This window comes from Alligator mississippiensis, chromosome 4, assembly GCF_030867095.1.
Source record: "Alligator mississippiensis isolate rAllMis1 chromosome 4, rAllMis1, whole genome shotgun sequence".
Lineage (NCBI taxonomy): Eukaryota > Metazoa > Chordata > Crocodylia > Alligatoridae > Alligator > Alligator mississippiensis.
In genome coordinates, this window is record NC_081827.1 from 147,651,645 (window position 1) to 147,670,520 (window position 18,876).

General features: G+C 46.5%; 2 protein-coding genes across 5 annotated transcripts in view; both read right to left on the bottom strand.

The window, feature by feature from the left end:
• The window catches only part of A2ML1 (alpha-2-macroglobulin like 1), a 54,678-nt gene extending 46,985 nt beyond the window's left edge, over positions 1-7,693 (bottom strand). For 2 of the 3 annotated variants that reach the window (XM_006270606.3, XM_019482284.1), the window contains exon 1: positions 531-3,071. The gene's annotated coding sequence lies outside the window, so the exon portion shown is untranslated. Of the gene's footprint in view, positions 1-530; positions 3,072-7,540 lie in introns of those variants that run through there. The other variant, XM_019482289.2, reaches the window with a different exon arrangement.
• Positions 7,694-18,005: 10,312 nt separating this feature from the next.
• Positions 18,006-18,876, bottom strand: part of RIMKLB (ribosomal modification protein rimK like family member B) — an 84,038-nt gene continuing 83,167 nt past the window's right edge. Inside the window, exons 9-10 of one of the 2 annotated variants that reach the window (XM_059726768.1) lie at positions 18,438-18,506; positions 18,006-18,185 (exon numbers count right to left, since the gene is read on the bottom strand). In XM_059726768.1, the coding sequence (XP_059582751.1) occupies positions 18,125-18,185; positions 18,438-18,506 (130 nt within the window). In that variant the 3' untranslated portion in view covers positions 18,006-18,124. The remainder of the gene's footprint in view (positions 18,186-18,437; positions 18,507-18,876) is intronic. The other variant, XR_009461906.1, reaches the window with a different exon arrangement.

Consider the following 18,876-nt stretch of genomic DNA (forward strand, 5'->3'; position numbering starts at 1 on the left):
TCTTTAATTCACCTGTCCAATGCTATTTTTTCTTCCCTGCTCTGGGGATGCACTAAGGCTGCTATTGAATGATGCTGCTAGCAAAACACTGGCCTTGTTTGTTGCAGAAACTGGAAGGAGGGCAAGAGCACAACTGTAAGAAGAGAGAGGACACAACAACTAGAGAAAGGTTCTCAACCTTTTATGTACCAGAACCCATTTGTAAACATTGATGGCCAGTCCCAACCCAGTGCCCCTCAATCCTGACCCAGTGCCCCTGCCCCCAGCTCCACAATATGTGGGGCAGAGGGTGGGTGTGGGACAGGGTGGGGTATGTGTGGGGATCCAAGCAGCCCCTCAGGTTGGAACTCTGCCAACCTGCAATGGAAAAGCCCCGATTTCCCACATTTTTCTCCTTAAAAGGAGGATCCATTTTTTAAAGTTTGTTGATACATTTTTAAAGTTTGTTTGCAACCCACATATTCAAATATTCTTGCAACACACTTTTGAGAAACACTGACCTAGAGAACTCACATCTGTCCCTGCCTTACCTCAGATGTCCTGTGTGGTGCGATGATGCTGAACAAATCTCTCAAACCAAGCTCATTACAGGTGTCCACTGTTTCTCTGGATGCCCAAATTAAGATCTTGCTGTCTGGTCTGCAGACGTGCTGTGTGCCTGTAGCTGTAACTGAACTGCTGCTTTTTGAACATATGGAGAGGGCTGTACAGTGTGAATACAGTGTGAAATATGCCAAAGAATCATGTTGTAGGGCAGTGGGGGACAACCTTTTTGGCAAGCGTGCCACAAATCAGCCCCTCATCTTCCTCAAGCGCCCCTCCAATCCCCTTCCCCTGTCCAATCTGCTGCTTTATTTTCTGCCCCTTGCCCAATCTGCTGCATACCCATATCACTTGTAGCACTAGGACTGCAAGCTGGCTACCTCTGTTCTAGGCACCCCAAATTGGGTTCACAAAATGAGTGTATTCTTTTGACTGAACTTGGTGCCCCAATTCCCTGTCTGTGAAATGGGAACAAATTGAATTTTTTTAGAAGATGTTAAGAGTTATGAACCAACAAGATGACAAAAGCCAGTAGGGAAATACCATGCGCCTGAGCAGGGGACTAATATAAGAGGGATGGGGGTGAGGAAGGGAACGCAACTAGGTTATAGAAAATACAATGTTAGCCTACTCTCTCATCTTGCCAGGATGCTGTGACAATGAATGGATGTTTGATGCTCACAAAGTGCTCAGACACAGTAGGAGCACCACAGAAAAGCTCCAGAGAAATGTAAGTTCTCCCTTCAGTGCAGGGTTTGAGTAACGTGAACAATGAGGGGAAACCGAGATAGCGACTCACTGCTCATTAAGAGCCTTCCACCCTGTGTGCTGAATGAAGCCCTGGTGTGGTGTGAAGAGTAACAAGGCAGACTGCCTCATAATGCCTCAAATTAAGGTTTTACAAGCAACTTAATCTTGGCAGTTCTGATTTTCTGAGTGCTTTGTAACCTCAACATTTTCGAGCAATGGCCTTGTTGAGTATAATATGGATTGCTCCATCTCAGGCAGCATGGTCAGGCCTCCACTGAACTGCAGATAAATTAACCCACAATCCATTTATCTGGGAACCCATTTCCCCAGCTCCTGTCATAACATGGTGGCCAATGTCATTTAGGCACAGCATCTGCCTTGTTCCACCCCAGAACAGGCTGCTGAGTGAGCAATGCCTAGATAGTAGCGCTGGGTATTTGCAGCATTCACTCAGTTTTTGACCAGGAATCTGCTTTGGTCACATGTATGGCTCTTAGGTTTGCCTTGTACAGCACTCAGGCCAAATGAGTTAATTTGCCTGTGTCTTTTCCACATTGAGATGACAGAAGCTGCAGAGAGGATTCTCTCAGCAAGAAACAGCCATTCCTTTGTCTGCTGCTTACTGCTCAGCTCCTCTAGCACTGGCCTCTGGGCTGTCCTTCACCTTAACTCTGCCCTCTTGTGCAGCTGCATTCTGATGTGATCTTTTGTTACAGCATAACATGCACCCCTCTCAATTAATATGGGTATCTCTGACCATTAGAGAGAGAGACCATTAGAGAGAGAGACATTTTCAGCTTTCTAATTTTTACTCACTTCAGCTGTAGAACCGTTGAGTGGGAAGAGGGCTCCCAGAAACGTATACCCTAAGGGATCAAAAATGTCTTTGCTCCAGCTTTCTGGAAAGAAAATATCTGGAACAAATCAGCCCAAAAGCAAACATTTTGCAGTGCGGTTATCCTGGCAATCTCCCTGTGAGGCTATGAAGGCTGGAGGAAGAACTGATGCTCAGGGGTACTGCAAGTAATTTGCTCAAGGATACAGAAGAAGATGCTGGCAGAACAAGGCAGTGAGCCAAGGTCTCCAGGGTTTCAGGTTAAAATCGTGCACACTGGGCCACTTCTTCCTTCACTCACACATAAGGGTTCCTCCCTAAAATTAGCCACATCAAGATAGGCCTATATTGAGTCCTGGAAGACTAACTGGATCAAGATCCAACCACTGTGCAGTACTAGGAAAAGCATTCATTGCAGCAGGAAGGGGAGACTCATCGCTTTCCAAAGAAACGTGACTTTCATTCACTTCAACAGGTCAACATTTGGAATTTTGGTCTGCCTAATAATGTGAATTAAGAACATGATTCTTTACAACATTTTTATATGGGCCAGAGCCCTAGCACAGTCATGGTTACACTGGCAAGGAAGTGGTTTTGCCATTTAAAACATTTTGTGCAGGGAACTGGTAAAAACTCACGTCAGGGTAAGTCACATCTCCTCTTGAAGGGCTTGCTGGGATGGCTCTTATTGGTGGTGATGTTATTTTATTATTATTCAGATTTATATCCTTCTCTCTCCAGAAAGGCTCAGGGTGGCTTACAATAATTGCAAACAACACACAGGTAAGAAACAACAGCAGGCTTCCCAAATAACACCCCAGAACTTGAAAACTCCACCCCCACAACTCCTGCTTCCCTGCCTATCACTCATAAGAGTAATCAGTCAATCCCGACTGTGCTTCCAAACCTTCTCAACCTCTGTTCACATGTAAGAAGAAGAAACATCTTCTCATTCCCCACTCCCTACAACTACCCATTCCCCACTCCCCTGCTTCCCACCCAGAGGAGATCCCTCTTCCCTCCCCCAATGTCCCTTCCAGCCTGCAACCCCCTTCCTACAGGGGCTCAGTGGCTGCCCCCCTCTCCCAAATGTACAACTCATCCCCTTCCCCACAACAAGTATGATAAATTCACGAGAACCATTGCAGGGAAGTAACAGAAAGACCCACAGTTCAGACATCTAATTCCCTCAGGCTCCTGTGAAAGTCCTCTCCATCCATCCTTTTGTCTCAGATGCTCTGGTGCCAAAATCTTTCCAGCATAGGCCTAGCCTGCATACTAGCTCCTAGTGCTGGAGCTGGGAGGTATCAGATGTTAAAACTATGATACTATAAGGCCTGGAAAAGCTACATCAGAGATTTGTTGAATTTGTATTGGCTATTTCCCTCTCCTCCTGATTATTCTGTAATTGGATTTGTGGTAACTAAGGAAACAGGCTTTCAAGCAGATGGGTGATAAGCCCAATAAATGCTAAGTATTGTTATTACTCTAGGCAGAAAGATAAAAATAAAACACACAAGACCAGGGGAAAAATGTAAAAGTCCATGCAAATATCTTTAAAGGGGATTCTAGGTAGCACGTCCCAAATACAGATTTCTAAATTCAACATGTCAGATTTAGCCAGAGCCAACGTTACTTACTCCTATAGGCAGGCACTAATGAAAGTTAATAAATGCAATGTTAGCTTCTGATGCTGCAAACACATGTGTGCTTCCCACTACTCATGTATGCTAGCCCCATCACAGGCAATGGGACTACTGACTTGCGTAATGTTTGCCCACTTGTGGCCCTTGTTTCCAATATTTTGTTACTTGAATTTTACAAAAATAACATAGGCATAAATGTCTATTAGTACCACTTTCATACACTAGCCATGGCACTCAAAAATTAATTCACATGATGGTTCTTTTTGTGTACTCCCAATGGCATGCTTTTTCAAATTACTAGTACAAGGCACAACCTGATTTAAATCAATGACTTAAAAAAACACTCTAAAATATTCCAAATGATTCAAATGATTTCACCTTGCATACTTGGAATATAAATGTTAGTTGCTGTTGTTGGGTGCGTCCCCATGAATGGGAATGTGCATTCCCCAGGGACAAATAGCAGCAGCACATATTTGTGCCACTGCTGGTTGTCCCTGGGGAATGCCCCTGAATGTGCACTCTGGCACATGGCAAGATGCCCTGGGTGGGGTAAGGGAGACTGGGGCCAGCATCTGGGCTGGTCCCAGCAGCTTTACCTGGGGTCTTGGGGGCCTCTCAGGATTCAAGCTGCGGCAATCCAGGAGCACAGAGCCTGACCGGCAGCCAGAGTGTGGCTCTGGCCAGCCAGGCTCCAGTTTCAGGCAGTGCACGCTGCTGCCACACGCGCCACCCTGCTTTTTTCTGGCACAGGTTGTTTTTGATACCAGCATCTCCTGGTATCAAAAAACCCACTGTGCTACAGTGCGACAAATGCCTGCATGTGAAACATGTGCGGTTTGCGGCACCTCAGATGGGCCTGTGATGCCACAAACTACACGTGTGTACTTATCTGGATGCACCTGCTGTGTCTATTTGGAAGGAGAGCAAGGTAAAAATAACAGATATAATTGATATTTAAACACTGGAAATCATAAGCATCCAGACTTTGGTTGTCATCACTTTCCCTTCTAACTCCCCCAAAAAACCTGCATCAATGGCTATGTCATATGCCATTATAATGGTTGCCTATTATTAAATATTTTCCTTGAATTATTAAAAATAAAAATACTAAACATGCCATACAGATGTCCTTTTGGCTTTTGGGAAATGAAGCATAATTAAATCCATTTTTCTTTCAGTTTTAATTAAAATGCAATGAAATCCATGTTACTGTTGTCAACAGCCAATTTCAATGCTGTGTTTAGGCTCTGCGCCCTCAGGAGACCTTTTGTGAGTTTGTTTGTTTTGGATTTTGTCCAATCCCTAAGAAAATTTCTAGTGGCTTTTGAGATGTTCTGTTCTGCTCTGCTTAACTTCAGATTTTGATTTTTTTTAAAAGCTTTAGACCAAAGCCCTGTGTGCTCATGTCAAGCACCAAATTCCTGCTTTAAAAATCCATTTTTGGGCCCGAAAATACAGTTATGCAAGGAACAGCAGATTCCGATGACCAGCTGAAGGGTGAGGAAAACAAAGGCAGACAAGGTTCTCTGGATAGATGTGATATCTTTTATTATTATACCAACTAAATAGTTGGAAAATTTGGTCTTTGCAAGCTTTCAGGCACAGGGAGAGTCTGTTGGTGTTTGTGTGCTCTCCTGGGTAGAATAGGGCATTTGTACACATTTGCACGGCAGAACCGGGTGCTTTTAAAAGTATCCGGTGCTGCGGCGCATGCAGTTGTATAAGTGGTGAACTGCGCGTTAGTGCTGAGAAAATAGTGGTGGCATACTTTTGAACTAAAACACATCAGAGGTGTTTTAGTTCAAAAGTGCATGCCACCATTTTCTGCACGCTGACGTGGTTTCGCCACTTATACAACTTCACGTGGCACAGCACAGTGCGCATCAGCTCACATGCAGAGCAGACTTGATTAATCGAGTCTGCTCCAACCTGCCGGATCTCCGGCATGTTGAGGGACAAAAGGTATGTGTATAAATGCCAATATGCAAAATGCCAATATGCAAAAGGTGTATGTATAAAAGCCAATATGTAAAATGCAGGTCTGTGAAAATACAAATGTGTGGCCATTATAGCTGAAGGCCAGCAGAGGGAGACACAGGCCCAGGAAAATGCAATCAGCCTTCCATTTTGGCAAGATTGGTGGGTCCCAAATCCTCCCTGGTGTGACTGCACTGAAAACAGCTGGTTTGCCCCTGGAAAAAAATTTGGCCCCTGAAGATGTGGCAGTGAGAGCCTTGTTTATATCTCATACAGTCCAATCAACTTGCAGGCTAGAGCAAGGCCTCAAGCATATGTCTCCAAGCAGCTGCTGGCTTGCTCGGAGGAGGCCTCTGGCTGTGGCACTCTCAGCTCTGAGACGCAGAAGGGCTGAGCGCCCGCTACTCCAGCTGAAGCCAAGGAGATGCTTCTTGCCTCTGACTGTCAGGCCTTCGGTGTCTGGGGCCAGGCCTGCATAACTGGAGGCCACTTTTAAAACCATGGGTGCTCTTAGCTGCTGCGATGCAGGCACTTAGAATGACAACAGGAGAATGCAAGCTGGGGCAGAAAAGCTCTGCAATGTCTTTCCCCTTCCTCCAGCAGCCTCACCACCTCTGTGCAACCGCAGGGATTGCAGGGATCGCAGCTGATGAGCAAGGAGGGGTTATGCTGCCGTGGTTCTAACACAGTGGAGAGGGCAGGGGCTGGTTTCAAAGAGCCAGCAGGGTTACATGGGGAGTGTATGCTTGTTAAGTGGCTGAGGGAGGGCTGTGGGGAGAGAGAGTTGTGGGAGAGACTGGAAGAACTCACGCATGACAGGGGCTTATGGACGAGCTTCCCCTAACGAGATTTGATTCCCTCATCTCTCTGCTACGGGCCTCCACACGTAGGCCAACTAGCCCAAGTCCCTGCACACAGGCCTGCCTGGCTCCCAAGGGGTCCGTCTATTCAAGGATACAGATGAAAACCTATCATTAAGACACACCGAACTCCTCCAGGCAACCAAGCAAACACACACACACTCGCTCACACTAGGGTGAAAGGAAATTCTGACCTCCTTGCCAATTCCACATGAGCAAAACAATGCACCACAGTGCGCTCTGCTGCCAGGGACGCAGAACGTGGGGAGGAGAAACGCCCACCACTCCGGCAAAAGGGAAGAGATGGAAATCTAATTAAAAGTCAATGGCTGTGCTGATGTAATTCTGCATGGCTTGCCTGCTTCAAGAGCACACGCTCTTCTCTTCCTCCCTGTCAGCAGATCCAGGGGCCTGATCCTACAAGATCTCAGCGCTTCTCTGTCTTTGGAAGCTGATGGGAGGAGAGGATGCTCAGTACCCTCCCTGTGGAATTGGGCAAACCCTTTTCTTGACTCAGGGAGGACTCCAGCAGACTTCTCCGCTCGGCCCAAGGCAAACTCCCCTCATCCCAGCTCAAGGCACAAGGAATGGGGGATTCATGCATGGGGCTGCTGGTGAGTTGGGAGAGGAGAGGGAGGGGTCCTCTATTAAGCAGAAAGAAGAGAATACCATGTTGTAATAAAGCATGGGATGTCTGCGTTCCCCAGGGAATACCGTCCCCATGCCCACAGGTATCCCTGGCAGCAGGGAGTGGCTCTGCTCCATGCCAGGTGGCACTTGACCACAAGTATTACTGCTATAGGCTCAGGGCTGCTTTCTGAACCAGCCCTGTCTGGACGGTCACAAGGCAAAGTTCCCATGACCACATCCATCATTCTGGTGCCAATGTTTTCAGTGGCACAGGGCCAGGCAGAAGTGTTCCCTACCACAGAGAGGTGACAGCGGGTCTGGCTTCTACTGCTAGTCTCACAGGTAACTGGAGAGGAGGGGAGGCATCATCAGCTGCTAAAGACAGAGGACCACAGCCCTTCCTGTGCAAGGAAATGGCATGTGTATCCTCCCCCTGCCACGTACAAGCTGGCTCCGGGGGAGGATGACAGCTACAAGGGAGAAGGAAGGAGGTGTACTGGCAGGAAGAAGACAGGCTGGCCAATTCACAGAGCCCTGCCCCTTTCTTTGCAAGAGGCCTTCCCCTCTCTTCCCCCTGCATCCAAGCACTTTGTGCAGTGGGTGTAGGAAAAGCGCTGGACTGCGGTGCTGCCTATTGCCTGACATACTGGCCAGTCATAACCTGTTACTCCCTCACACGCCTTCCCCCCACCAGTCTGCATCTAGCCCTTGTTTACCAGCTTGGACTGTGAGCTCTCCTTTGTGTTGTGCTTGTACAGCCCCTGGCACAACAAGGGCCTGGTCCGTGCCCAGGGCTGACAGCAATATACATGAACAGTAACTGAACAGCTGCCACCTTGGGCTGGAAGGAACCCAGCCCCGTGCTAGTGCACAGCGTCCCAGGAGAGAAGGAATAACGCCGCCCCACTCCTCCCCTATCAAACCCACAGGGGCAGTTCAAACTGAGCAGGAGCTAAAATCCTGAAATGAAGGGTAGGTTTTCAGTACATGCATGGCATTTAGCCACTTGCAAGGAAGGGCAGCCTTATGCTAAGCAGGGCCACGTTCCTCCTTTCAAAGAAAAGTACTTCCTTTAAGGCCCACTCTGCAGCAAAGCGCCACCTCCGCACCACAGGGTTTAGTCCTGGTTGGGAAGAGGCAGCCCCCTCCTGAGCCTCCGCACCTTAGGGCTGAATGCTATTTCTTGAAGCTCTCCCAGCCCCCAGAAAGCTTGGCCCATACCTATGTAGCTTCAGGGCACTGATGAAATCAGGGTTGATGAGGGGGTTATTCCTGAAATCTGTACATGCCCAGGCACTCAAATTCCAAACCTAACTGCTGCAAAAACCCTCTTCTCTTCCTTCTCTCCACTGAGCCTCTGTTCTTCTCCTGTTTCAAACACTGCTAGTGTCAGCCGGCAGTCCCATGACTGGTAGGCAGCTGCTTTTCACTGATATTCCCAGCTCCCTTTCTCAACTGTTTTCAATACATATTGGCTATTTCAGAGGGACGAGGATGCGGGTATGCAGCCTCAGACTGCAGGGAGCAAACACAACAATTGCAATGAGGGGCATTTTTCCCTGACAGTCAGTCCTGCGTTTGATACCGCAGCATGCTGGAACGGGACCCAGTGACTCACTAGGGGGGCACCATGTCTTCTCAGTCAGTACTGGCTCCAGCACTGGAGCAGTGAGAAGGGAGGCCCCCTTCCCTCAGATCTCAATGCATCCATGCTAACAATAGAAAGAGGACAGAAAAATACGTTCTGGCACTTTCCCTGCAAAGCCATGAGAGTCAAACCTGGAGACCTGGAATGCTAGTGGCCTGAGCTCCACCGCTAGCCAGGTCACTCCTTTCCTATTGTCTTAAGCAAACTTGTAAAATGGAGGGGGAATGATGCTGGCCCACCTTCAAGGGAAAGGATAAGCTCAAACTAGGTGATTGCCTCATCAAGACTTAGCCAGCTGCTATTAAAAACAAAGCAACATCCTAGCCTCTGTAAGCAGGCCACCAGGGTAAATTAGAGGCATTTGGACCAGCAAGATTGTGACTGGGAATACAAGATTGGTGATAGAGATTCCCCAACTCTGCTAGAAGGTGACACAAGACCCCCAGGGACTACTGCACATCTGGCCTTAGGGAGCAGTGGTCATCAGGGCAGAGGAGCAGATCTGTTCCTTGAAGTGTTCCCAACAAACAGGAAAAACAACTGTGCCTGTGAGCTGACATGAACCCTCAACTGTAATGGTTGGATGCGATAGGCCCCTTAGCCTCTCTCTTCTGGCTTCCCAATGACAAAGTTCAAAGGGAGGTGCTCTAGGTTAATGCTTTCACCATCTCTAGACTGGGGAGAGAAATATGTTAAGTATACCCAGGGCAGTCAGTCAGTCAGTGGCAGAGTGAGGAAAAGACTACTGTACAGACATGTCTCCTCCTTTCTCTCCCTGCCTCTAGGCACTAGATCCACTGACTACACACTTAGCTGATACACGTTCTGGAACAGGGTTGACCAACCTGAATGAGGTCAGGGGCTGTACACAGTACTGGCATGTGGCCCCTGGGTCACACACTGTGCAGGCAGTTCGCTGCCAGGCCAGCCCTACACTGCATCGGTGGCATGCAGCCTCCCCACATCCCAGGCAGCACAAGTGGTGCGCAGCTCCTTTGGCCCCCACCACATGGGCTGCTCCAGCCAGGGCCAGCCCACAATTTTTTGGGACCCCTGCAAGATATAGTTTTGGGGCCCCCTGACACGATGAAGCTGGCAGCGGCAGGGCAGGGGGCAGCCACATGTCTGCAGTGGCCCAGGCCAGAAGCCAGAGGGCACCAGAACATACCTTCCTGCTTGGCTGAAACAGACAGCTTGGGGCAAGACTCACCTGCCTACCCTGTGTGTGTGTGTGGGGGGGGGGGGAGGGTGTTGTGTTACAAAGCATCCTGGGATGCTGGGGGACTGAGTTAACTTGAATCTGGAAGGGATCTGGGACAGAAGTTTAATAAACTGATTTAACTTAAATCAGTTAAATCTAATACTACATCCATCCAGGTTTATCTTAAACCAGTTTCAGCCTTTTTCAAAGCAATTTATGTGCACTGAGCCACTGTAGGAATGTGGATGCATTTCTGGAATGAAAAGTGAATTTTCACTTGCTTATTGTTTCAATGTAAGCAGTTTAGACTAACCTGTGAAGATTGAACTGATTCAGCCTCGGGCTTTTTGACTCTCTCTACTTAGCTATAATATTAACCTTGTCCCTACAACCACATATAGAAACAGACAGCGGCAGTTAAGAAATTTGCCTACGGTCATGTAACAAGGAAATTGCAGAGCTCGAGAGAGAATATAACAGTTCTAACTCTATGGCCCTTGATTGAAACAGCAGACAGGGCTTCCTCTTGATACCTGCCAACACAGTCACACGAGCAACTAAGGGTGCAGACACAAGTGCAGCTCCCTGCCATAACTGAGAACACTTTGCAGGAAGTGTTCTGAGCTACTAGATCTTCTGGATCAAACAGAAGTTCACTGTTGGTTCCAGAGGGGAAGGGAATCTAGCAAGCCTGCAGCCCATTTTCCATAGCAGGGGCCCCTGGCCCTTGCTAGGCTGCAAAGTTTTCAGAATGGGAGGGCAGAACAGGAGCTCACGCTAGGGTAGGCGTGGGCAAAGTGGGCCTACATCGGATTCCACTTCCCAGCAGTCCCTGCCCGCATCTCTGCGACTGGTTTCCATGGAAATCCTAGCAGCAGCAGGGCAGTGACAGTGCGGGGCCAGGGTTTCCACGGAGAATGGCCCCAGCAGTGCTGGCAGGGTGCGCAGCTGGGCAGGGAGCTGCTCTGGGCCCAGGATCTTGCAGCAGACAGGGTGGTCCAGAGTTGGGGCAGAACTACTATCCACTACCCACACATCCTGGGCAGGGACGTACAGGCAGCAGATCACAGCTCCGACCTAGTTCCAGATCATGCTGTCACTGCCACATGATCCTAACCCTAACCCTGGAGCAGCTCCCTGCCCAGCCTCACACCCTGCCAGCATTACTGGGACCAGTCTCCATGGAAACCCCAGGCCCATGCTGTCTCAGCCCTACCACTGCTGGGGTCTCCATGGAAACCGGCTGCAGCAACATGGGCAGGGACTGCTGGGAAATGGGAGTCTGGACACTAGTCAGATCTGCCATTTTGCCCACCCCTATCCCAGGGGTTCCCCAGCTCACACTCAAGGATAAGGCTCCAACATCAGGGGGGCTCCAATACACCCACCCCACCCTCCAGCAGGGGCTGAAACCCCCCCCCAGACTGAACTCCTCTGCTCCCTTTCCCCCCTCCCATTCTGAAAAGTGACAGACTGGGAGGCAGCACAGACAAATTGCAGAAGAAACTCCATTTTGAAACCTTTTCATCTGACCCTTCATGCAATAAGGCTTCAGATTTTCACCTGATCGGCCATTTTTAAGCTGTCTGCAACCACGCATTTGTGTTTGGTCACAGCTATCAACTACTTTCTGTGGCCAAATCGGGCAAAAATTGTCACTTCTGTCTGAGCATCTGAGGACAAGGTGATTCAGAGAAGTGATCAAGGAGGGACAGGGCCAAAGGCACTGGAGGGACAGAGATCAAGAGGAGAAAAAACCATGGTGGAAGCACAGCTGCCTGTTTACATCACACACAGCTGGGAACATAGGGCCAGCCAGATTACACAGAGGTTTTCCAGAGCCTGTGCTAAACAAAACTGCTCCCCACTACCCCACCCAAGGCCCCCATTACACTACACAGCTCTGTTTTTAACAAGGGCTCCTGTTCTGCAGCCAGCAGACAAACACTACCCGTCCAAAGGGAAATCAAGCATTGTTTATAGCAAGAGCTCTCCATGGCGTGGGTCTGTCCCATAACCAGAGACCCATCTGAGAGCTCTGTTTACATCATGCTAACAGCCAAGGGGCAAAGGCAGAGGGACATGAGGATGAGGGGAGACTGAACTTATTTGGTATTAACATGTTCTAGTGCAGTGGTCTCTCAACCTTTTTTGTACCAGGACCCATTTGTAAACATCAATGGCCAGTCCCGACCCAGTAAATAGTTTAAAGTAGAAAACAGTCCCCTGGCCCTGCTGGTGCCCCACACTCCCAACCCACTTCCCCCACCCCCGTGTGTGGAGCAGGGGGGAGTGTGTGTGGGGCACAGGGGAGGGGGGCAAGCAGGCTGGAACTCTGCCAGCCTACAAAGGAAAATCCACAATTTCCCATGTTTTTCTCCTTTAAAGAAGAATCCATTTTTAAAGTTTGTTTGCAACCCTTTCATATATTCTTGTGACCCACTTTTGGGTCGCAACCCATGGGTTGAGAAATGCTGTTATAGTGCATTTGCTCTTGAATAGTGCTTGGCAGACCTGAGGAACAGGGATGGGTGGAGAGACAGATCTGGGGGGGATTACTCCCTTTTACAAAGAGGATGCAACAGTGCAAAGAATATGGTCTCTGACTTTTCTCAGGACTAATGCCGTCTGCTGGCTCGCTTCAACTTTGGCAGGAAAACTAAACAGATCTTTTTCACATTAGCAGCTTGGTACAGCTGCATTTGGGCTGTGCAGTATGGAAGGGGAATATCTGAAGGCTAAACAGGCCAGTCCATCTCCCAATCTCCTCCAGCAAAAAAAAAAAAAAGAAAGGAACAAATAGGCCTTTTATTTTTTTGGCAAGTCATGCATATATACCAAAGAGTGGTTCTAAACGGTTGCTGAATAACTAAAGATGACTACACCACTGTGACTGGGAAAGGGAGTTAGGGAAGGCTGTTGCAATCAGAGAGCAGGGAGAAACTAGGGTTAGTGAGGAAGACGAGGAAAAACTATGATAGGCTTCTGCTCTTCTGTAGGTAGGTGGATTTGGAAAAAAAGGATGTTGTTATTACGTAAGGAGAGGGCTGCAGGACTAGCAAGTCTATGGATTTGGGGCCACAGGCATTGGGACCTGAGACGAAGAATAGGAACTAGACAAGTACTGGGATCAAGCCAGCAAAATGTAGCAGATGAAATGAGAAAAAGGCAGCAGCTCCGTTGCGCTCCTATCCCAAAAGTATGTGCCAGTCTGTGGTTTCCTTTCCTATTTTTGGCAGGCATTTGCCTTCTGTTGAAATAGAGTGCAGCCCATGCCAAGACCAGTCCAGAGTCCATGGAGGCTTCAAGGGAGATAAAATAGTCACACAGAATCCAATGGCAGCCATCCCAATTATTCAATATTTTTACTGGTGAGTGTAGCTTTAGGCACACATTCCACCAGTAAGAGGGTAATGATAATGACATGGCTACAGATAGAATAGTCATTATATTTCCAGCTGCTATTAACATGCAAGCAAGCAGGAAAATCACAAAGACCAATGCAAATAACCCCAGAAGACCAAATTACACAGCAGCTGTTTGCAGCAGCTGCTGTCTCAGGAAAAGGTGCTTTACCACTAAACTTTCCACAATAGAGATAAAGAGTTAAAAACCAACTCCCGGCTGTCATGGCTACCAAATTCACTGCACCAACACCACTGGCACTTTAGGAAAAATAAAAGAGCAAAAAGGGCCTTCACCCTATACAACATCTCAGTAACAAAGAGCTGAGTCAGTACAAATGGAGAATCTAAACTAAACCCTGATGGAAGTGGGGCTATTGATTCACTAAGCAAGTGCTCTTCCCCAAGTTGGGGTTATTGCCAACCAAGCTAAAATCTGAAGCCCATTCACTTTTCTTATGACTTTGTGTTCATTAGGTAAATAAGCCTATTCTCACCATTTTAGGAACATATGGAAACATTCCTGATTGGATAAGCAAGGACTTTTTTGGCTGTATCTTTTATTGGACAAACTATGTAGATGGGAAAGATGACAAGGCAGCAACCAGAAAGGTTTAATGTGAGTGTTAACAGATCAAGGCAAATCCTAGGTTAAAATCTACCATTCACCTCAGCCAAGTAATTTGTTGGCAAACTACAATCTGCCTTGGGTCAACACTAAGGTTACAGTTACCATCCAGTAAGAAAACATCCTTTCCCAGAGTGGGCACAACCCAGGAGCAGGCTTACTGATCTCTCTACCCAGAGGGTTTTATATTTACATACTTGGTACAATCATTTGAAAACACAAAGGGTTAAATAAACGATATTCTCCCTCCTTCCCTAAAATTCATTCTGTGGTTATAGCTGAGTGCAAGATGAAATGGGGTGCTATATTCCATCCCAGAACTGAAATGAAATTAAAAGAGCAAGGCTTTTGTATGTTAAGCCTCATCCTGTGTCTTACACCTGAAACAAACACACCCTTATCTGCCAGATTTCTTAGTTAGGAGAAATGTCGCCCATTTCCTTCTATCCCAGTTTTGTAGAAGTCCCCTTCCTAAATTGTTTCCTTCAATTTAGGGCTGGATCCTGCTGTCATTTGGGTGCCTGGCAAAACTAGGATGACAGCGAGAGTGCTAGCTGTGCTAGTGTGAAGTCAGGCAGAAAGCAGGTCACCATTACCTCTGCCTTCCTTAGAAAGAAAGAACGAAAAAGGCCTTATTATCTATGCCAGAGCTGTCTAACTGGCAGCAGTAGCTGAAGGAGCAATGAAGGAGTTTATGCCATCACCACTATGATTTAACCACTTTAAACCCAACAACTCATTTACGTTGGTGCCCCTAACCTGAAGAGGCTTGACTAGCATCTTTCTCATACATAAAGTCCACACATCTCAACAATGCTACTGAGTATATTATTACATATTCATCTTGTACCTAAATAAAAATGAACCAAGAGAAGCTTTTTAAATTAAGCTGAGCAGTCCAGTTGTTGCCACTGCCAGAGAATGTCCATGCAGCATCTAGGGGTAGACTCAACCAGTGACAGTCGAATATTATTTGCCTAAAGTTACACACAGCAAGTCAGTGGCAGTAGTAGGAATAGAACCCAGGGTTCTGGATAATTTTTCCAATGCTCCTTCTTTTGGGCAATACTGCTTAAAAAAAAAAAAAAAAGAAGTGGAGCTCAGGACAGTAGTTTTTCTTGTTTTGAGCCTCACCCCCAGCTTCCTGAACACCATCCCTCAGTGCAGATGTATGAAATGCCTCCTGTGACTAAAATCCTGATCCTGTGAGCACCCTGCACAGGGAGTTTTGCAGGCTCAGTATCCAGCACACCTATTAGCTAGGAAGTGACACTCTGAGCAGCACAGAAAAGGGATCTTGGAGTCATAACGGACTCCAAGATAAACATGAGTTGTCAGTGTGATGAAATCATCAGCAAAGCTGACCACACTTTATCATGCATCAGCAGATGTATGATGAATAGAACCAAGGAGGTGATATTTCCCCCTCTATGCAACACTGGTCAGACCACAGTTGGAGTACTGCGTCCAGTTTTGGGCATCATACTTCAAGGAGGATGTTGATAGACTCAAGATGGTCTAGAGGGCGGCCACTCATATGCTTAGGGGTCTACAGGCCAAACCCTATGAGGAGAAACTAAGGGTCCTGGACCTCTTCAGCCTCCACAACAGAAGGCTAAGAGGTGAGTGATCCTGTGGCCGCCTACAAATTCATTAGGGGAACGCAGCAAGGGATTGGAGATGCTCTGTTCACTAGGGCTCCTCTTGTGGTAACAAGGAACAACGGTCACAAACTGACAGACAGCAGATTTAGGCTAGATATCAGAAAAAACTTCATGGTAAGGGTGGCCAAAATTTGGAATGGGCTTCCAAGGGAGGTGACGCTCTCCCCTACCGTGGGGATCTTTAAGAGAAGGCTGGATAGGCATCTGACTAGGGTCATCTAACCACAGCACTTTCCTGCCTAGGACTCAATGATCTGTTGAGGTCCCTTCCAACCCTAGCATCTATGAATCTATGAAAGCCAACCAGAAGACAGGAATCCTTGGGAGCACTGCACTTTAAGTTTCACTTTAATTACAAATGATTATGTGGCAAAGGAATTATGGAGCAGCATGTAGTACAAACACAAACGATTCATACAGAACAGCAACTGTTGCCAATTTCAGGCACACAGCGTTTGCACTTTGGACAACTCATCAGATTGCTGGGGCACTGCGAGCAGCAACTTCTCCTGGGTTTTTTATTTATTTTTGCATATCGCCACCTCCAGTTGCAAGAAAGCTTCGTAGATAGATTTTAACATGATACAGGTTACAAACCAGTTATGCGCTGGGCCCAGGTTTCTGACAATCTAGATGGTAGCAATAGGAAAGACTGACCTTATAATCCCACTTTACTCTTGATGAGCAGATTGCAATCATTTTCCTTAAGTGCAGGCTTCACAATATGGTTGGCTATGTCTTACAGACTACAGACTGAATTATTACAAGGTGCTTCCTCAAGGGCTACAACTGAACATAGAAATGACACACCACAGCAGACCAGTGGGTCTTTATGAGAACACTTCAGAGGGAGTAAAAACCAAGTAAGTACAGTAGAAATAAACCTGCCCATAGGAAATATTCTTCCTGATCCAGTCAGTCAGATACAGCTTATGCCATGAAGTCCTAAGATAAAAAAAATTATATATTCTTTATTTAGTACAACTGTGGATGTTCTTATTCATTTAAAGGCTTAATCTTTTCATGAATCCTGCTCAGCTTTGGGCACCAATATCCTGAAGAGTGTTTTGACACTGACATTCATTTGCCTTAATGTTGCTTTTTAGAGGAAATGTGTTATACTGATCTAGCTTCTACTCTCATGGTAATAAATTGCTAGGTTTAAGCTTTAAAAAAACATTTTGTTCTTCGAATTTGGAACAGCTTGCATGAACCCACGGTCATTTCATCAACTGATATTTGTTACTTAAGCTCTCCATGTCCGGGAGATCTCAGGAAAGGTGCTGAGTTCAGAGTTTAATTTTGCCAGTCTTCACAATACATTACAAAGCCCTTGTTCAGTGCTGATCCAGACTTTGAAGACAAGTGTAAAACTGATGTTTTTGTGTTTTGTCAAATTAAGTTAGTCTGGATTTATCTATTCAGATGTTTTGTACACATCTTTATTTGTCTCTCTCTTTCACCCTCCCAAAGCTTTCAATAGGCACATTATTAAATCAATGCTAATAAAATGTTTTTCTTTGCAGATGTTGTATTACACCAATATCATGAAACATTAAAAAGATGTGCATGTTTTATCTCTCATATTTTTTTATTTAAAATGTGACTAATCACCTCGTGAAGCATATTTTAACAACAATATGGCAGCCTTAAACACCACTGTTATAAAGTAGCTGTTTCGTTATGGATCCACAAGAACTTCATAGTAACAGTTGGCATAAAAGTCAGATCCCACTAGAAACAGTCTCTGATCAGTTAAAGAATCTCTTCTGAACATGGGCAGTATACAACCTCTGACACAAAGTTGAGCAGTTTTGGATTCCATCAAGTAAAAGACAGCGATACATGCGTATGCGTGCACGCACGCGCGCGCGCACACACACACACACACACACAGTGTAGGTAGGTTATTACTATGTATTACTTAGCGTACTTTAAGTTTTCTTTCACAACTGCTCAAACAAAATCATCGCAACTCTACCCCACACACAATTTGCAAAGTATTTTGGCTTCCTTCAGAATGAAATCAATCAGGAAAAGTTAGTTACAAGAGAGAAGATGGAATCAGTTGTAAGGTTCTGACTTCACAGAGCCAGAGTTGTGGGGTCACCAGATTTCTGAAGATGACTGACACAAAAAAAATATAGTCAAAGAAGGGTGGAAAAAGACACTGTATTTGAAAAGAAGAGCTACTGAAAAGACCCCACACTGGTGAATCAGTTCACAATGCATTTATTTAGCTTTTCCATGTTACAAAGGCCACTGTGGCTGCTGTTATTCCAACTTCTGGTCTTCATCCTAACCCACACCTATTCAGGCCTGCTCATTCTTCCCTTTATCTTTCAGGGAGCAGGGAAAGGTTTCTGGCAGGAAGATCTCTTGCTGCTTCACGAAACCTAGAGAAATAAGCCAGAGAACATGTCAGTCTGCTTCACGATGACAGAGAAAGTGGAAGTTTCAAACACACATCACAAAAGGCACGACCACAACTAGCAACTAACTGGCCCCCTTGGTGGCAGTCTCAGCAGACACACCAAGCACCAATTGGACCATGGAGACCAAGCTCCTCTCTCGACCTCAGGGAAGGTCCCTCCAGGTTCAGTGGAAGCTGTATGCTCTGAAGAAGTTTATTGGCATCTATTGGTTACCTGTCTTGTGGACAGAGGGCTTCAATCTCTGTGACTGCTGATCCAGCACCTTTCACCACCATTATCTTCCTGTGAAAACATTTCATATGGAGGAAAATTCATATATAAGTCTACCAGAATCAAAATTGCAACCTTTTTCTTTCCAGTTCGCCCATTGGCAAAGCCTCAGAATGTGCCACTTGGAAGACAAACATTTCTGGCATTCAAGAAAGGACTAGGCTTCTCACAACAGACTACATTTGGACTACTCCTCCCAGAAGCTGCCTCAAAAATGGGTGAGGAATTAGAATGTAAGTGTTGTTTCTGTCATCCGCATGTTTGTCAGATGATGGAACAATATTGGTATCCTCTCTCTTCTGAGAGAACTCAAGCCACTCATCACAATTTTCTTTCTAAAAAACCTTAAGTAGTTTTCAAGTTCTGTGTAAAACACACAACA